Raw genomic sequence first — 16,496 nt, forward strand, 5'->3', positions numbered from 1 at the left:
TAAAGCGGGAAAATGCACAAATGAGTGACACTTGGCACTCTGAGGCCAGTTTACTACTTATAGAGAAGGCAAAAACGTGATTTATAGCTGGGAGGCTCATTTTGCAAGTCTCTGTCACAGGTTAAGAGCTATGGAGTGCTTGCTTTCCCTCTTATGCACAGTGCGGTGCCAGGAGTGATGCCCTGCACGCTACGCACTGCCCTCTCTCTCCCCTTTGGCAGTATGTTATGCCCCTCTAGTGGGCTTTTCATTTGACCAATGTACAGTTGTGTGGGTTCATGCGCGATTGCCGAGGCAAGAGCCTCTTGCACAGGTACTGGATTAGCTAGCGGCTAATCCCCCCGCAGGTACAGGTGAATTCGGAGAGGTTTCACGCCAGAAATCCCGTCCGATTCAAAGGGCAAGTAGCCCTACAGGTGCGGGAGCTCGAGGACTTGCTAGGGATGCGACCGGCACGCGAAACGGAGCCCGAAACAGTGAATTACAGCCTGCTGTGTATTTTTGCAGGTTTAGGGTTTTGGCCCTAAACGGACCCTAATACCCCCAGGAGGTTCGGGGACGCAAGGGGACCGCTGTACAGGTGATCTGGCGCATTTTCAGGGCTGAAAACAGAGAATTCAGCGTGCTGCAGATTCTCGCCAGGTTTTGCAAAGTGCCCGTAGGCGTCGGGAAAGTCAGTCAATGCGTGGGAATACTGACCGTGAAAGGTTCTAGTACAGTTATGCTGCCGAAATCGGGCTGGAACAGTGGAAATTCAGCCGAGTTTGTGCGGGGCAGCTTGTAGGAACCACAGCGTTTATTCCCTCTTTTGAACAATAAAGAAATACCGAAAGGGGCGCCTAAGTTAGGGGCCAATCTGGTGTCCGTCTACTCATACAGGTGCAATCTAGCAGCCTGTATCCCTCTCCCCTTTGATGTGTCTTGAAAGTACAGGTAAAATAGACGACTAATAATGGGTGAAAGCTAAATCAAGGTTTAAAGTAAAGTCTACCGCCCTTTTTGGATTGAACAGGCCGGTTTCAGTGGTGGTGGTAGGTTTTTCTTTTTTTTTTTCTTTTGGGAGGAGGGGACACTTTTAGTCTCATTATACTAGTACATTATCAGTAGCGCCACGTTTAGTCGTATTGTACTAGTGCATTATCAGAAGCTTGCCAAGGTTTTGTCTCTCTCTCTACAGTGTTTTGTCTCCTCGTGTAGTCTCTCTCTAGTGTTTTTCTTCTCTAGCCATTTTGCCAGATCACCCTCCCTCTTTCCTGTGCCTTTGCGTTTTTGCTAGACATCTCTCCTACTGTTCCCTCTCCTGCCCAATGAGACTCCATCTGCACGTACATTGCACGTGTAGGAGATCACTACAATGGGGTTGCTCTCTTGAAGGTTCCACATTCGGAGGTGGTGGTTGTCTACCATTGGATCTGACGGATTATGAACATGTTGCCACTCTTTTGGGCCATCTTCTGTTGCCACTTCTCACAGGAAAGTGATTGAATCCGATGTGGATGCCTTTAAGCCAAATTGACCCATGTTCGATACTCTCCGTGTGAGCGTTTCTTATTATTATAAAAGGTTCTACCATTTGGTCTGCGATTTTTGTGACCCACTTAAGGGGTGGTTGTCACAAATTGGTGCCATGTCAAATGTGGGGTAGCAGAGGACACACCCACACACCCCGACTGGCGGCAAACCCGCGGAGACAGGGCTAACGTCGCAGTGTACGGCTTTCTATGATTTGCAGCACCATTTGCGGCGGGAAAAGCGCTGACGTGGCTGAGCGTACGGAATTCCGCCTTTTGCGCTGGGCAAAAGCAGCTGAATTCTACGCTATTTGTTGAAGAGCTTTTTGGATAAAGTTGCTTTATTTTAAATTGATTTTGAAGCTTTTGGGGCTCTGCTTTTGGCATCCCTTGTAATGAATAAATAAGTGGTTTGGGCTCCCACTCCTCGGAGCATCTGGATGCACAGTCTGAGAGTGAGAACCCTTCCACTCCTTTGTACTTTGAGTTACAGATTAATACAAAAAGAAACACCGAAAGGGGCGCCAATCTTTGGGGCCAATATCTCTAGGAACGGAACTCTGTCGGGCCGTGTCGAATCAATTGTGAACTGTGAGTTGTTTTGAAGTGAATCTCTACTGCGCAAGCGGTAGAATCTTGACTTGGAGTGTCCAAGTTTGTTACAATGGTATCAAAGCGCGGCCGATTTCTCTTCTACTGGGAAATTCGATCCTTTTCTCGCGACACTTATGGATTCAAACAAAGATCAATCGACTTCCTCTGCATCTGGGGATGAGGGAAGAGATCACGAAGAAGATTCTCACGAGTACGGCCCGCCTCGGCCTACTCAAGCGGAGATTGAAGAGATGGCGCTTCGACAATCGGTTGACGATGCGACAAAGATGATGATCAATCTTGCAAAGGATCCGAAATTTGTCAAATTTTTGACTCAGACATCCTTCAACGAAGTGCACTATCAGTGGCGTAAGGCCACAGAACCACCCTTAAACCGGCACTCAAGAAACCTCCTACTCCGAGGATGTTTACAGAGCAAGAATTGGAAGAGGTGGTGGATACACGGATTAAACAGCTTTTTGACGCAACCAACAAAGCCAAAAAGCACGACAAAAAGCAAAAGAAAGGAACTCATTTCCCGGGTTATTTGGGTCATCAATCTACTTTTGCCTCGGCACAAAAGCAGAAGAAGCATGTGCGATTTGAAGGATTAACTAGTTCTTCTTCTTCTTCTTCTTCTTCTTCTTCTTCTTCTTCTTCTGACAGTTCTTCTAGCTCTTCTGACTCGAGCGAAGAAGACAAGAAAGAGAAAAAGTGAAGCAAAAAACAAAGCTTCGGAAAGGGCAAGAAAAAGGCAAAGAAGCCTAAGCTTTGCCTAGTTTTTGACAGTTCTACAGAGGACTCGTCTTCAGATAGTTCTCACTTTGACGATCACAGATTTTACGCCAAAAAGAAGCATTTTTATAAAGCCAACCAGTATGACTTTCTCGAGGATAAAAGCAAGAAAGTTCGAGAATTTAAAGAAGGTGGACAGTCAATTAAATTTTACACTTTTTCTGAATTCCAAGATGCTTTGAGGACTTTGGCCTTCATATAGCAGTTTGATATAGCTTTCTCTGGAGGGCATTACTCAAAGCACTCCAAGATTCGGGGGGCTACCTCTTACTTCAAGGGAAATGCTCGAACGTGGTGGTCCACTCTTCTATTGAACAAGAAAGCGCCAGTTAAATGGCTTAGATTTAAAAGGCTTTTTATTTCTTCTTGGTTGACTCGGGAGTACGAACGAGACATACGAACTGCTTGGAACCATCTTCGGATGACCAAGAAAGATACTTTGGACGCATATTGCGAGAGATTTTGGAGCTCTTTTCTACCCGCTTCTTCATTTAAGAAGATCTCGTTTAAAGAACAGATTGAGCAGTTTAGCTGCGCACTTCCTAGGGAGATCCAAGATCACTGCTTAGAGCAAAAGTCTGATTCTATTCAAGAACTGATGAGTCATACGAAACGGGGCTTTGCCATACACTCAGGCAGTTTGACTTACCCCACAGATGAGATCATGACGCAGAAAACAGAGCAGACTTCTAAAAATGAAAGTAGAAAGAAGAAGAGCCCCCAAGAACAGAAAGATAAGGATGCACGACCCCGGCTCACTCCTCGGGAGAGAGCCAACTACATCAAAGAGAGGAAGTGTTTTGGATGCGGGGAACAAGGACACCCCTCCGCGAAGTGCCCTAAAGAGGCACAGAAAGAACAAGATGAAGAAAGGCCAGAGAGTTCAAAAGCAGTTGAGGAACGTGGACAGAAAGGCAAGATGAGAGGCACGACTGGTTCCAGATTGCATGGATACTTGACCCAAGCACGATTGATGAGAGGACAGAACTTTGCCGAGCTTGGGGCAAAGTGAAAGATCAAGAAGCCCTGATTTTCTTTGATGGAGGAGCCAAGGCCAACTTCATTTCACTTGAATTGGCGGCGCGGGCTTGAGATTACACCCAATCGGATGGAACCACAAGCAAAGGCAGTTCTAGCGGCACCTGGCAAGGACGTAGCCATTACATCTATCATTGGCAAACTTCGGTTGCATTGTCAAGGGTATTTGGGGCACGAGGACTTCTACATAATGCCCTTGGAAGGTTGTGATGTCCTCCTGGGAATTCCCTGGTACCATAAGAACAACAACGTGGTCGACTATCGGGCGAGAAAAGCGACTTTGACTACAGAAAAGGGCCGAACCATTGTACTTGATGTGAAACTTAAGGGCGAGTTTGTCCCTATTGTATCGGCTTCGACCGTTTCAAAATTAATGAAATCCAGTCTGTTTGTTTACTCTATCTTTTTGAAAGAGTTGAATGATGATCATATGACAAATATGTCTGATCTAGAAAAAGAACGCCAAGATTTTCTCCACACTCATGCCGATTGCTTTTCTGAGGGCCTGCCAGGCGAGTTGCCACCAGCTCGTCTTGAGGATCATATCATTGATCGGATACATGGAAGAACACCACCGAACCGGCCACCTTACCGTGTGAGCCGAGCCCAGAATGAAGAGATTATGAACCAAGTGAAAGACCTCTTGGAAAAGGGTCTTAGCAAGCCGAGTACTTCACCTTACTGCTCTCCGGTGTTGTTGGTTTTGAAGAAAGACGGATCTTGGAGAATGTGCACTGACTATAGAGCTCTCAACAAAATCACCATCAAGAACAGATTTCCGATTCCAAGGATCAATGATATTCTAGACCGACTACAGGGATCCTCTTGTTTCAGCGAGATCAATTTGAAGAGCGGATATCATCAGATCCGAATCGCGCCGGGAGATGTCTAAAAGACAGCTTTTCGGAAGACCTTCGGTTTATTCGAGTTTTTGGTGATGCCTTTTGGGCTTACCAATGCTCCAAGGACCTTTAACCGAATGATGGACAAGATTAAGAGAGTATAGATCTTTTGTGGGCACTCTCTTTGATGACATTATTGTCTTCTCCAAGGATGGGGCAGAACATAGAGAACATCTACTACAGGTCTTTCAGGCATTGCGGTATCACAAGTTGGTGATCAATGCAAAGAAGAGTGAATTTTTCCTGCCAGAGATACACTTTTTGGGACACGTCGTCTTAGTAGCAGGAGTGCAGATGGACCCCGCCAAGATACAGACTATCCGTGATTGGCCCAATTTGAAGAATGTCCATGAAGTTAGAAGCTTCTTGGGCTTATGTTCTTACTATCAGCAGTTCATTAGAAAGTTTGCAGAGGTTGCTTCCCCTTTGCATATGTTGACACAGAAAGGAGTCCCTTTCTCGTGGGGATCCACAAAGGTGACTGCCTTTCAAACATTGAAAGAGAAATTGACTACAGGACCAGTTTTGACTTTGCCAGATTTGCAGAAGTCGTATGAAGTATATTGTGATGCTTGTGGTCGTAGTCTGGGTGCGGTCTTAATGCAAGAAGGCCATGTCATTGCTTACGAGAGCCGATTGTTCTCAAGGCCGGAATTGATAGCACGGATATATGAGAAAGAGCTTTTGCCGGTTATCCAGGCTCTTACTCAGTGGCGACATTACCTACTCGGAGCCGATTTTACGATCTTCACAGATCACCAAAGTTTACGCTACTTCTTGTCAAAAAAGCAGCTATATCATAAAAGCAATCGCAGTGGGCAAACATCCTGTCACAGTTTCACTTCCAGATTGTCCATGTGCAAGGACAGAAGAATTTGGTGGCAGATGCTTTGTCCCGGAAGCCGATGATTCTCGCTATTTCCGCGATACATCATAGGAGCTTCGAGGATATGGTCGATCAGTATGCCACAGATACAGATTTTGCAAAAATTTTCACTCGGATATAGTACGGGATATTCCATTCGGGATGGCTACTTGATGAAGAAAAGGTTTTAACCGAATGCCACTGTCCACCATTTACGGGTCACCGCGGCATTGCTACCACCTTGAAAGGTGTAGAGAGATACTTATTTTGGCCGAGACTCAAGAAGGACGTGGACGATTTTGTACGCAGTTGCTTGGTTTGCCAGAAGGTCAAGTTTGACAGGCATAAAGCAAAGGGATTGTTACAGCCTTTACCCATACCCCCCCCCCCCCCCCCAACCCCCCACCCCCCCGGGGAAAGTATTGCAATGGATTTCATTTTCGATCTCCCGAGAACACAGAGTGGGCACGATGGTATCTGGACTTTTATTGATAGATTTAGCAAGTAAGCTCATTTCATTCCAGTAAAGAAGACAGTCAAGCCGAATCACTTAGCGAGACTGTTCATTGCCCAGATTTTTAGATTGCATGGCATGCCTGAGACAATTGTCTCTGACAGAGATCCCCGATTCACAAGTTTGTTTTGAACGGCTATTTGGGAGAACATTGGCACGAGATTACAGTTCTCGTCATCTTTTCCACCCGCAGACAGATGGGCAATCAGAAATTGCAAATTCAGCATACTGGATTTATTGAAGTCTTACAGCTTGAATCAGAAGACTCAATAAGTATTTGCCCTTGGTGAAATTTGCCTACAATAACACGATTCACTCTTCGACGGGGAAGGCGCCATTTGAGATTATTGAAGGTGCTACGAAGGTTCCACCCTTCCTAAGCACGAAAGATAAGATTTTTGAAGCCGACCAGTACACACAGGACTTGGACACGCTTTTGCCAAGGTCCGGGAGGCTTTGGAAAAATATCAGGAAAGACAAGAGGGAGAACGATTGGGTGCTCTTACGTTTTGAAAGGCTCACCTGAGAAAGAAAAAGGAGAAGCTTAGCATGAGATACTATGGACCTTTCCAGATTTCCTAAAAGATAAATGATGTCTCCTTTAGACTGAAGCTGCCCGATACTTGGAGGATTCACAATGCTTTTAATGTGAGTCTCCTGAAGCCTTTTAAAGGCGATGTGCCCGAGGATGGGGAGCCAGATGAGTAACCCGAAGTGGAGGAAAACGAGGAGATACTCGTTCCAAAACAGATATTGGCACATAAAGATAGAAAGGTAAAAGGTAAAATGATAAGGCGGTTCTTGGTTAAATTCAAAAACTATCCCTGTTAGGTGTAGCGGAATGAATGTTTGCGCTTTGCTCAAGATGAGTGCTCCAAACTGTGCTCAAGGTTCCTTTTGTTCTTATTGAAGGTAGAGCCTTCTGTTCTTAATGAGAGAATGCTATGATCAGAAACAAAGTGAATGGACACTATGCGTGCAAGTGAATGAGACTGAGAGATACAGAGAGAAGAGAGATACGACACTAGAGACGTTGTAAAACCCTCCTCCGAAGGCCCCACTCTCGTCGGCGAGAGTAGTCTACTTATGATTGCACAAACTGGTATAAACAGTATACATGAGACTGATGCAAGTCTAGGCTATGTCAACAACGACGACGGGGATGACGACACCGACATAAGGGCTGAAATCTGCAATCTTTCTACTGCTGTCCAAAAATGCTATGGGCTGAGATCTGCTATAGTCCAAAAACGCTGATTTTGGGGGCTGTTTCTGTGGGTCTTTGACGCTGAAAATCTGCAGGTTTAGGGCTGAAAACTGAGGTTCATTAAGGCTGAAAACTGAGGTTCTTACCGGGCTGAATCTACTACTCTTTAGGGGCTGAATCTGCTGGTCTTCATTGCTTGGAATCACCAAGGCTGAAAGCTGTCCAAAACGCTATTGTACCAAAAACACTAGACTGGAAATCTACTGGCGATGGCTTGATCAAAAACACTAGGCATGGGGGTATGCTTGCGGTGGAGATCTGTTGAAAATCACCAGGCGCTGAGAGGGCTGGGCGATGAGGGATCAAAAATGCTAGGGATGACTGCTTGTTGGAAAACGCCAGTGATGGGGATCTTTGCTTGGAGGGAAACCACCAAGGCTTGGTCTTGCTGAGAAGTTGCCTGCAAGGTGCTCCTGCTGCCTCTTCTGCCATTTAGTGCTAGCTCTAGTTTGCTTATATACAAACTTAGCAAAATTGCCCTACCTACTTTCAAACAAAAGACACTTAAAAATAATAAGTGAAAAATGTCAAAAATAGGTAAAATAGGCTAAATGCACTAGAAAATTCCCCTGAAGGATTCTAATGGATTCTGATGGGAATGCTTATGATCATGCTGTGTGCAACCAGAGGATATGCATCTACACTAAGTGTCTGGGCATGCACGGTCTACGAATAGACTTACAAAAGTGCCAGATCACTTCTAATCTAGACTGACTGGACTGACTGAACCCTGATCATGTTGTAGCTTGTCCACAGACACAAGGTTGGATGTGTCACGTGACAATCCCGCATCGGATGCAAAGTGGATGGAGGACCTGGCAGATACTCCTGATATTGTGAACCTTTACCTTAAAGCATTTGGTTTAGGATACTCTATTCCAAATCGAACCCCAAACTCAGCTTGGGCAGAATTTGGTGGAGCGGGTATGCACAAGAGGATAGTCGCTCCACTCCTTTGTCAACAGATTGCTCCGATTTTTTATACTAAAGTCACTGATGTCTCTTTTAAGTTTCAGGGATACTGTGGGCTGAAAGTATTCTGCTATATGACTTTATGAACTAAATTCCCAATGATATGATATTGATTTGTTCTTGACTTGTCTAAGTGCAGGAACTGATAGCCAAAATGACTGCAGCATTTTGGTCTGAAAGATCTCGATAGACATGGTTGCAATAAGGATTAGTTAATCGGGCATCTAGATCTAGATGCGATTGCTAAATACGTTGTCGATTAACCATGGTCTGAGATTCGAATGAATTTTGAATGTGATTTGTCATGTGATGTCCTATGATGTCAAGTGATGTCCTGTGATGTGACTGTCGATTGGTACATGTGCTAGATATGTGTTCCTAGTGTCGGTACTAACAGTCAGTGTCTGCTAAGACAGTTTATGGCCTCTGTCTGTTTTGCAGGCGTAATCGAGGACGATTACAATGCTTTCAAGACGCGGGTATGTCACAAATTGGTGACGTGTCAAATGTGGGGCAGCAGAGGACACACCCACACACCTCGGCTGGTAGCAAACCCGCGGAGACAGGGGTGACATGGCAGTGTACAGCTTCCTGTGATTTGCGACGCCATTTGCAGCGGGAAAAGCGCTGACATGCTGACGTGGCTGAGCGTACGGAATTCCGCCTTTTGCGCTAGGAAAAAGCAGATGAATTCTACGCTATTTGCTGAAGAGATTTTTGGATAAAGTTGCTTTATTTTGAATTGCTTTTAAAAGAAGCTTTTAATCTTGAAGCTTTTGGGGCTCTGCTTTTGGCATCCCTTGTAATGAATAAATAAGTGGTTTGGGCTCCCACTCCTCAAAGCATCTGGACGCAGAGTCTGGGAATGAGAACCCTCCCACTCCCTTGTACTTTGAGTTACAGATTAATACAAAGAAATATCGAAAGGGACGACAATCTTTGGGGCCAATAACTCTAGGCACGGAACTCCTCCGGGGCCGTGTTGAATCAATTGTGAACTATTTTGAAGTGAATCTCTGTTGCGTCGCGGTAGAATCTTGACGTTGAGTGTCCAAGTTTGTTACAGTGGTTCACAAGTGAAGAAGATTACTCTACAGACTCGTCAGAGATAGTGTTCAAACACCATGACAAGCTTACCCGCGATAATTATGCTTATTGATAATTGATGGTTTTTACAAAAAGGCTTGTGGGCATTGTCGACGGGTCTAAGACGAGACCTGTACAGTCTGGCAACAATAGGTGGACTATACTTCAAGATGACGAATTTCTTCAATGGGGATGCGAGTAATGAGAAGATCATGCTTGCCTTGTTTAGGCACTCACAGAGGAGATCTCTCCCGCGGCACATAACTACCACTGAGATGTGGCCAAAGCTCCAGGATATGTTTTGATCGATCCTCTATGATGCAAGCAATCACCCTTCTTGTTAGAAAAATATTTTCTCTGTAGTTTGAAGCCTCTTCCATGTAGTCATTTTTCCTGGAGTTTGAAGCTCGATCATGCATGATCAACTCTCGGGTACGGGAAGTCCATTGACTAGTTCTCAGTTAGCTACCTTGCTACCAAGTTGCCTGAGGAGTACGAGATCGTTGCAAAGGCTTATGCTTGCAAATCGTGAAGGAAATCTGCATTTTAATGATCTCAGCTTTTTTTTTATTGAGGAAGTTGTCTTACTATCCCAAGGCAAGGCTCGAGTTCGAAAAGTGATGAACCAGCACATGCTACATCAAGAACTAAACAGAAGTCCAGCAATTGTTACAACTGTGAAAAGCGTGGTCATTTCTCTACACGACAAGGGTAAAGGCAAGCCTGATGAGGACAACACTGACAATGATTCTTCAAAGGACTCAACCGAGTCTGTTGGTGTGGTGTCACCACACTAGCAAAAGCTCCAGCATTTTAGTCCAGTGGTTGATGTTGCAACATGCTTCAGCCAAAGAGAGGCGCATGAGTGGCAAAGAGGGGCAAGTGGTGCTTCCGATACTTGATTTGGCCATGTGCATCTGAGTTCAAGTCATAGATGTTTGGACCCGTGTGTTGGAGTTTCAAAGTACATTGCAACTGGCAAAGAACCAACATGTCATATACAAAACACTATGGATGTTGTGCATACAAGCCATTGTTGTTGGCTGGATTATGGGCAAGGTGTGTTCAAAAGTTCATTGTCTTGAAGAATCTTGGACGTGACGTGTTCATAGTTCACAAATGGGGATTCTTGAATGTAGTTTGATCTACATTTCAAATTTCTATAAGGAGACCAATTGGACCTCTCTCTAAATTCATACAGTTGGTCTCGATATCTCCCACGGACATGTGATAGGGAGTGGGATCGGGGTGAGCTTGTATTTCCACGTCGGGTCCTTTCAAGCCATCTTTACTCTTAGGTTTTGGTTCTCTCTATAGTCATGTAGCTTCCTCTAGGTGTAAAGGATTTTTCTCAACCCTTTTGGGTGCTCTCAGGTGCCCTTTAGGGCCCTTCTCTGTGTCTGACTGCAGATTTGCGAGATGAAATGGCTGCAGCATTTCGGTCTTGCGAGACTATGGACATGATCACAATAAGGATTAGTTAATCCGACATCAGTGAGGTCCTACATGGATCTAGATGCGATTGCTAAATACGTTGCAAGGAATCATGGTCTTGAGAATCTCTATAGACATGATCGCAATAAGAATTAGTTCATCCGACATTAATGAGGTCTAGGATGGATCTAGATGTGATTATTAAATACGTTACTGGCAGTCATGGTCTGAGATTTGGAATGAAATATCTGTGATTGATTTGATTTAAATGAGATGTAAACGTTCAACGACTGTTGTCTTCAGTTTTCCAGTAGTACTACGAAGTATCTACATCAAGTACCCATTAGCATCTCAGCATTTAGCATCATTGTATCAGCATTGTGCAAGTAATAAAGCAAGTACTTGCTCTGGCAACAGAGCAAGGAGGCCCTTGAGGGTGGTTGGGACACGACATCCTGTGTCCTCTCTCTTTTCTCTCTCTATGCGCCTCTCTCTTTCATTCAGTTCAATTCACTTTCTCTTTCAAGTGAAGTAATTTTGTGTTTGTGCGGAGTAGTAGATCTAAACCCTTAAACACTTCCGCTGCACCTGACGATGGCATTCCCATAAGGTGACACGATAATAGCAAATCAGAGCCGTATCCAACATGATAGCTGTTGCCGGAGTGTCCATGGTAGCTTCTTCATCAACTAGGTCTCACTATTTCTATCCACTATGAGCTACAAAGAGGATGTTAAAGTTATAGTATCTCAAGTGAATGGCCCGATGTGATCCCAATATTTATTTTGGCTTTAGGTATTTATTGTAATGTGCAGCAAAAGTAAATGATGGTATATGGCTCAGGATGAGTGATCAATGGTGCTCAAGGTTCTTTGTAACGATGGGAAGGGAGAGCCTTCCTAGACTTACTGAGAGAATGTGCAATAACCAAAACAAGAGAGTGGAATGCAAACTGTGAGTGAGAGTGCTAGAGAGAGAGAAAAGACGACACCAAATGGGGTCCCAAACCCCCCTCCAAAGGCCCCCCTCTCTACTGTTAGAAAGGTATTTGCTTTAGATTGCACAAAGTCTGCTACAATGCTTCTAGATGTTGTGGTACTTGACAACAACGATGTCAACGTACACTCAGAATCAAAGCATGGAAACCAAAAGAACAAAACAAACAATGCAAACAAGCAAGCTCCACACACCCAGACACCACAATACACACCCCCAAGAGCAAGGCTAAAAGTGCCAAAAAACACAAGAACAAACGCTATTAAAAAAATTAAATCGATGAAGTGAAGGCCAGCACAAACTTTGGAAATCGTGCTTTCATGCTTCTCTCTCTTTCCCTTGAAACCATCAAGTAAATCCACGGACAAGTGTGTGTATACAGTGTATGTGTGTGAGTGTGTTGGCAAAATGAGGCAACATCTCTGCTCTCTCAACACACAACAGCACCTATCAAAACATGAACCCCCGTCGTTATATAGTGTTGGATATGTTTTAGATTGAAACCGATCCTACTCTCCTCCATTTCTAGCAGTCAATGGTGCTGTTTCGTCTCCAATCTCCTATCGTATTGTTTCCTGGTGAAAAAGTTTCATGCACTGAAGTGAATGAGTTTGAACTACTGAACGAGTTTGCAGCATGTCAAGACGAACAGAATCCCAAAGCAGCTGAACCTCCTCCAAAAATTGTCAAGTTGTCCAACAGGAAATTTTGGATCAAAATTTTACAGAACGAGCACTAATGTGTGCAAAAATAGAGAGAGGCACACCTTATGGAGGGACTGGAGAGGGGGTTGACGACGGATGTCGACCTTATCTTTGTCAGCAACGACAGCCTGGCTGGAATCCCAGCCAGGCTTTGTTTGTTTCTGCTTGTAGGTATCTTCATTCAGAGACCCATTGGAAGAGGAGCTGAAAGACGTGCACCTCCTCGCTATCCCTGCAAAGCCAAGGGGAAGAAGACGAAAACAAGCCCTGCTTCATAAAAGAATGAACTCCCGATGCTACAAATCCGAAAGACAGACTGGACGTTACCATGGGTGCGTCTCCACAGGCCAGCTCGCCTTGCCACACCGTGCATGAATCAATTTTACGGCGGCACAATTTATTGGCTTTCAAAAGTGTTGGGATCCATTTGTTGGTAGGGTGCCTTGTTTGCTCTCCCTCTCTCTCTCTCTCTCTCTCTCTCTCTCACACACACACACACAATTGTTACCAAAATTTAAATAGCCAAAGCACATCAATCCTAATGCTCCGCCGTTTTTCACCAAATAAGATCTTATAGTACGCAAGAGTTGCCAATACTCTTGCAAACTCACAATGGAAGAAAAACTGCCCAGAGCTTCCAAACTTGTATATAAGATAGTTCCATGAATCAACAGTATGGTTATCCATCAAATTGAAGGCTTGTTGGGCAACATGTCAAAGATGAGTACATTCCACCAGCAATGGGAGAGCACGATTGCCAACATGTGTACGATTGTCTAGGCCACTATAACAGATGTAGACATGAATCTCTTCTATCAACCTAGATTTTGGTTCCATGGACATGTTTGCAGGATATGCATTGTAGGATATGCAAAACATAAGTGAGTTACCTGTTATTGAAAATCTTATCTCGTATTATATGTGGCAACATCCCCTATTGAAAGTTGATGCAACACAACACTTACTTCTTAGCCAAGACGTAAAATTTGGACTTTGCAAACCCACATAGAATGTAATGTTTGGGCCACCACAACTGTACAAGATTGCAAAAAGGCAACAAAATATAGCTTCATTTTTTGGAAGATTCCAAAAGTGTTGGTTGAGCTCCTCTAGCAAACCCTGACATAAGATAGTTCTATAAATGGACGTTATGATGATCCATCCACTTATTGAGAAACATCCCCAAGGCCAATGCATTACAATGTGGGACCATGTGATTTCCAATATGTTTATGAATTTCAAGAGCTATATGAAAAAAAGATACCTAAATCTCTTATGTCACCTCACAGGTTAGTTCCCTCTACATTTTGTAGCAAACAAATGACATCTTTAATCATGGCCTCTCGTAAAAAGCAAGTCAACCAAGCTGATGAGCAAGAGATGAATTAATAGAGGACTTCCCATCAAGACTCTACTCAACTCTTTGACTTAGCCCCTATGGATTTTCAAAAGAACAACAAAAAAAACCACTCCTCGATTACTCAAACCACGGTCGATAGTCCTACTAGTAGCAAAAAATATCTAAAACTATATCCTAATAAAGCAACTCGTCCACGCAATTGAATGAGCATAGTAAGCCGATGATGCACCAAAGAGTGATTTCCTTCTAGACATGCTTCAAGGTAACCTTTGGTAGCCTGGGAGAGCAATAGTGCAAATGTTGTTATGCCAAAAGAAGGAGACTACAACAAAATTGTACACGATGCCGTATGCTTCAATATGCAGCAATAGGAATTTCATATGGATTGAACCCTTGCTTTGCATGAGCTTTGCATACATTGAAAATATCCTAGAGGTTATTCCATTCAGTTAAAGGCTTGTTGGGCAACATCATCACAATCAATGCATTCCACCCAACATGGGGACATTGTCACACATGAGTTCCAACATGTTTATGAATGTCAATGCCAATGCAACAAATAAATACATAAATGTCTTTTGTCAGTTGATTTCCTTTGCATGTTTGCAGCAAACCAATGACATCTTCAATCATGAGAAACTCATACATATGGTTAAATATGAAAATTAATTTGCAATCATAGACAAGAGTGGTTTCCTTATCGACATTTGATTTCCTTCTTAGCTTAATGCCGGTTTGGGTGTTTGACCTTATGGTCATGAAGTAGGGTATTTCATATGCATTGTGAGACTTGTAAGGATAGAGTGTGTATGGTTTTGTCTAGGAAATTGTGTTGCAATTTTGCCATCTTTAGTCATACAATGTCAAGAGGCATGATAGGACTATTTAAAGAGATTAAAAGCATCATGCATTGTGGCTAGTGATTGGGTATAATTTTAAAATATGATTTAGAGCTACCACAATTTTGACTCTTCGCCATGTATATTCTTGTCAGTTTGGGAGGGAGAAACACCACTACTCTAAAACCATGGAGACTCTACACACAATCAAGCATCACTTTCAAGCTTTCCAAATCAAACATAGACATGCCTAATCATAGCCCCCAAAGTGCACGGCACAAGTCTCTTTACACTGGGCTAAGCTGTGTACAAACTAAAATATTGAATGGAAACCATGAGAGCAACCGTGACAAATGTGACACTGCTCTACAAGCCTCTTTCAGGTCCAATCTACCATTCAATCATCCATATTTTAGCTAAACCACTAACCACAATAACAAAATACAAGTATAAACAAGTCCAGGTATTCCTATTTAATATTGATGCTAAACCACACTAGCATGGTGATTTTCCAAGTATCCCAATTCAATCACTCAATAGGGTAGAAAAAATCATAACATTCATCCACTAGGGATAGCAATTGTCCTCAATTGCTTATAAGAGAAATCAACTAGCCAGTGAGTGATGAAAGCAGGGGGGAAAATCATGAAAATCTCAAAAGAATTTTCAGACATCCAACGGGAATTTTCTCTAGAGAAACCTTTAAATGTTGAAAGGTATCTATTGTAAACTATGCCAATGCAAGTAGTGGTTGTTTCAAGATCTACTATGGTATCAAGTACAAGTCTTTCTTCTTGGGTCAACAAGCAAGGGTGGTTCATCATAGACTAGGTGAGATGGTAGGGATCCTTTAAATGGTCTCAATAAACTAATGTGAAATGCATTGTGTAGGCGCCATAGAAAAGGAAACTCAAGTTCAAATGAAACATTATTGATCATATATGAGATGAGGAATGGCTCATAAAAGCAAAGAGCAAGTTTAACAAAAGCATTAGTGTCAAGACTTTGAATTTAATGCTTTTCAATTCTAAACATAACCTCCTCCTTTGAAAACATGATTCTTGTGGTGTTTTTTGCATGCTTGGTATATTGTTCTTGTGAGTGTTTATAGCAGCACAAACATTAGCATAAATGGAATGAAAATAAATAGCAAAATCATTAGTAATTGGAACAAAATTAAACAATCAAGTATTTGGTGTAGGAAGTGAATGTAAATGAGACATCAATACATAACTTCAAAAGGTGATTTTCCGATCGTAGAGTGAGTGGTGTTGTTATATGAAAATTGCAAAATGTGTAAGTAATCATCCTACTTTTTCTGTTGTGAATACACTTATGCTTTCAACAAATCAATAATTATGTGATTAGCTACTTTGCTAAAGTGTAGTACCTAGATTTTCCAAAAGAGTGGTCCAAAATGCACTACAAAACTTTGAATCTTGATAAAGACTTATAACTTTAGGTAAACCATCATGTAAAAACTAGATTTCAAATACAAGAGAGCAGCTTGATGTGCAATGAGATCTTTGTTACATGGAATGAAATATGCTCATTTATTGAAACCATCAATCACTGTCTAAGTCATATCGTACTTATGTACAATGAGGGGAAAACCAATC

The 16,496-nt window shown here is 43.0% G+C and overlaps 1 protein-coding gene across 1 annotated transcript in view; it reads right to left on the bottom strand.

Moving 5' to 3' along the window:
* The window catches only part of LOC147450596 (single-stranded DNA-binding protein, mitochondrial-like), a 100,574-nt gene extending 87,421 nt beyond the window's left edge, over positions 1–13,153 (bottom strand). Inside the window, exons 1-2 of the mRNA XM_086519765.1 lie at positions 13,006–13,153; positions 12,741–12,910 (exon numbers count right to left, since the gene is read on the bottom strand). Of these exons, the coding sequence (XP_086375891.1) occupies positions 12,741–12,910; positions 13,006–13,051 (216 nt within the window). The 5' untranslated portion in view covers positions 13,052–13,153. The remainder of the gene's footprint in view (positions 1–12,740; positions 12,911–13,005) is intronic.
* Positions 13,154–16,496: the final 3,343 nt, after the last annotated feature.

Source organism: Adiantum capillus-veneris, chromosome 9 (genome assembly GCF_014529385.1).
Source record: "Adiantum capillus-veneris isolate H3 chromosome 9, ASM1452938v2, whole genome shotgun sequence".
NCBI lineage: Eukaryota > Viridiplantae > Streptophyta > Polypodiopsida > Polypodiales > Pteridaceae > Adiantum > Adiantum capillus-veneris.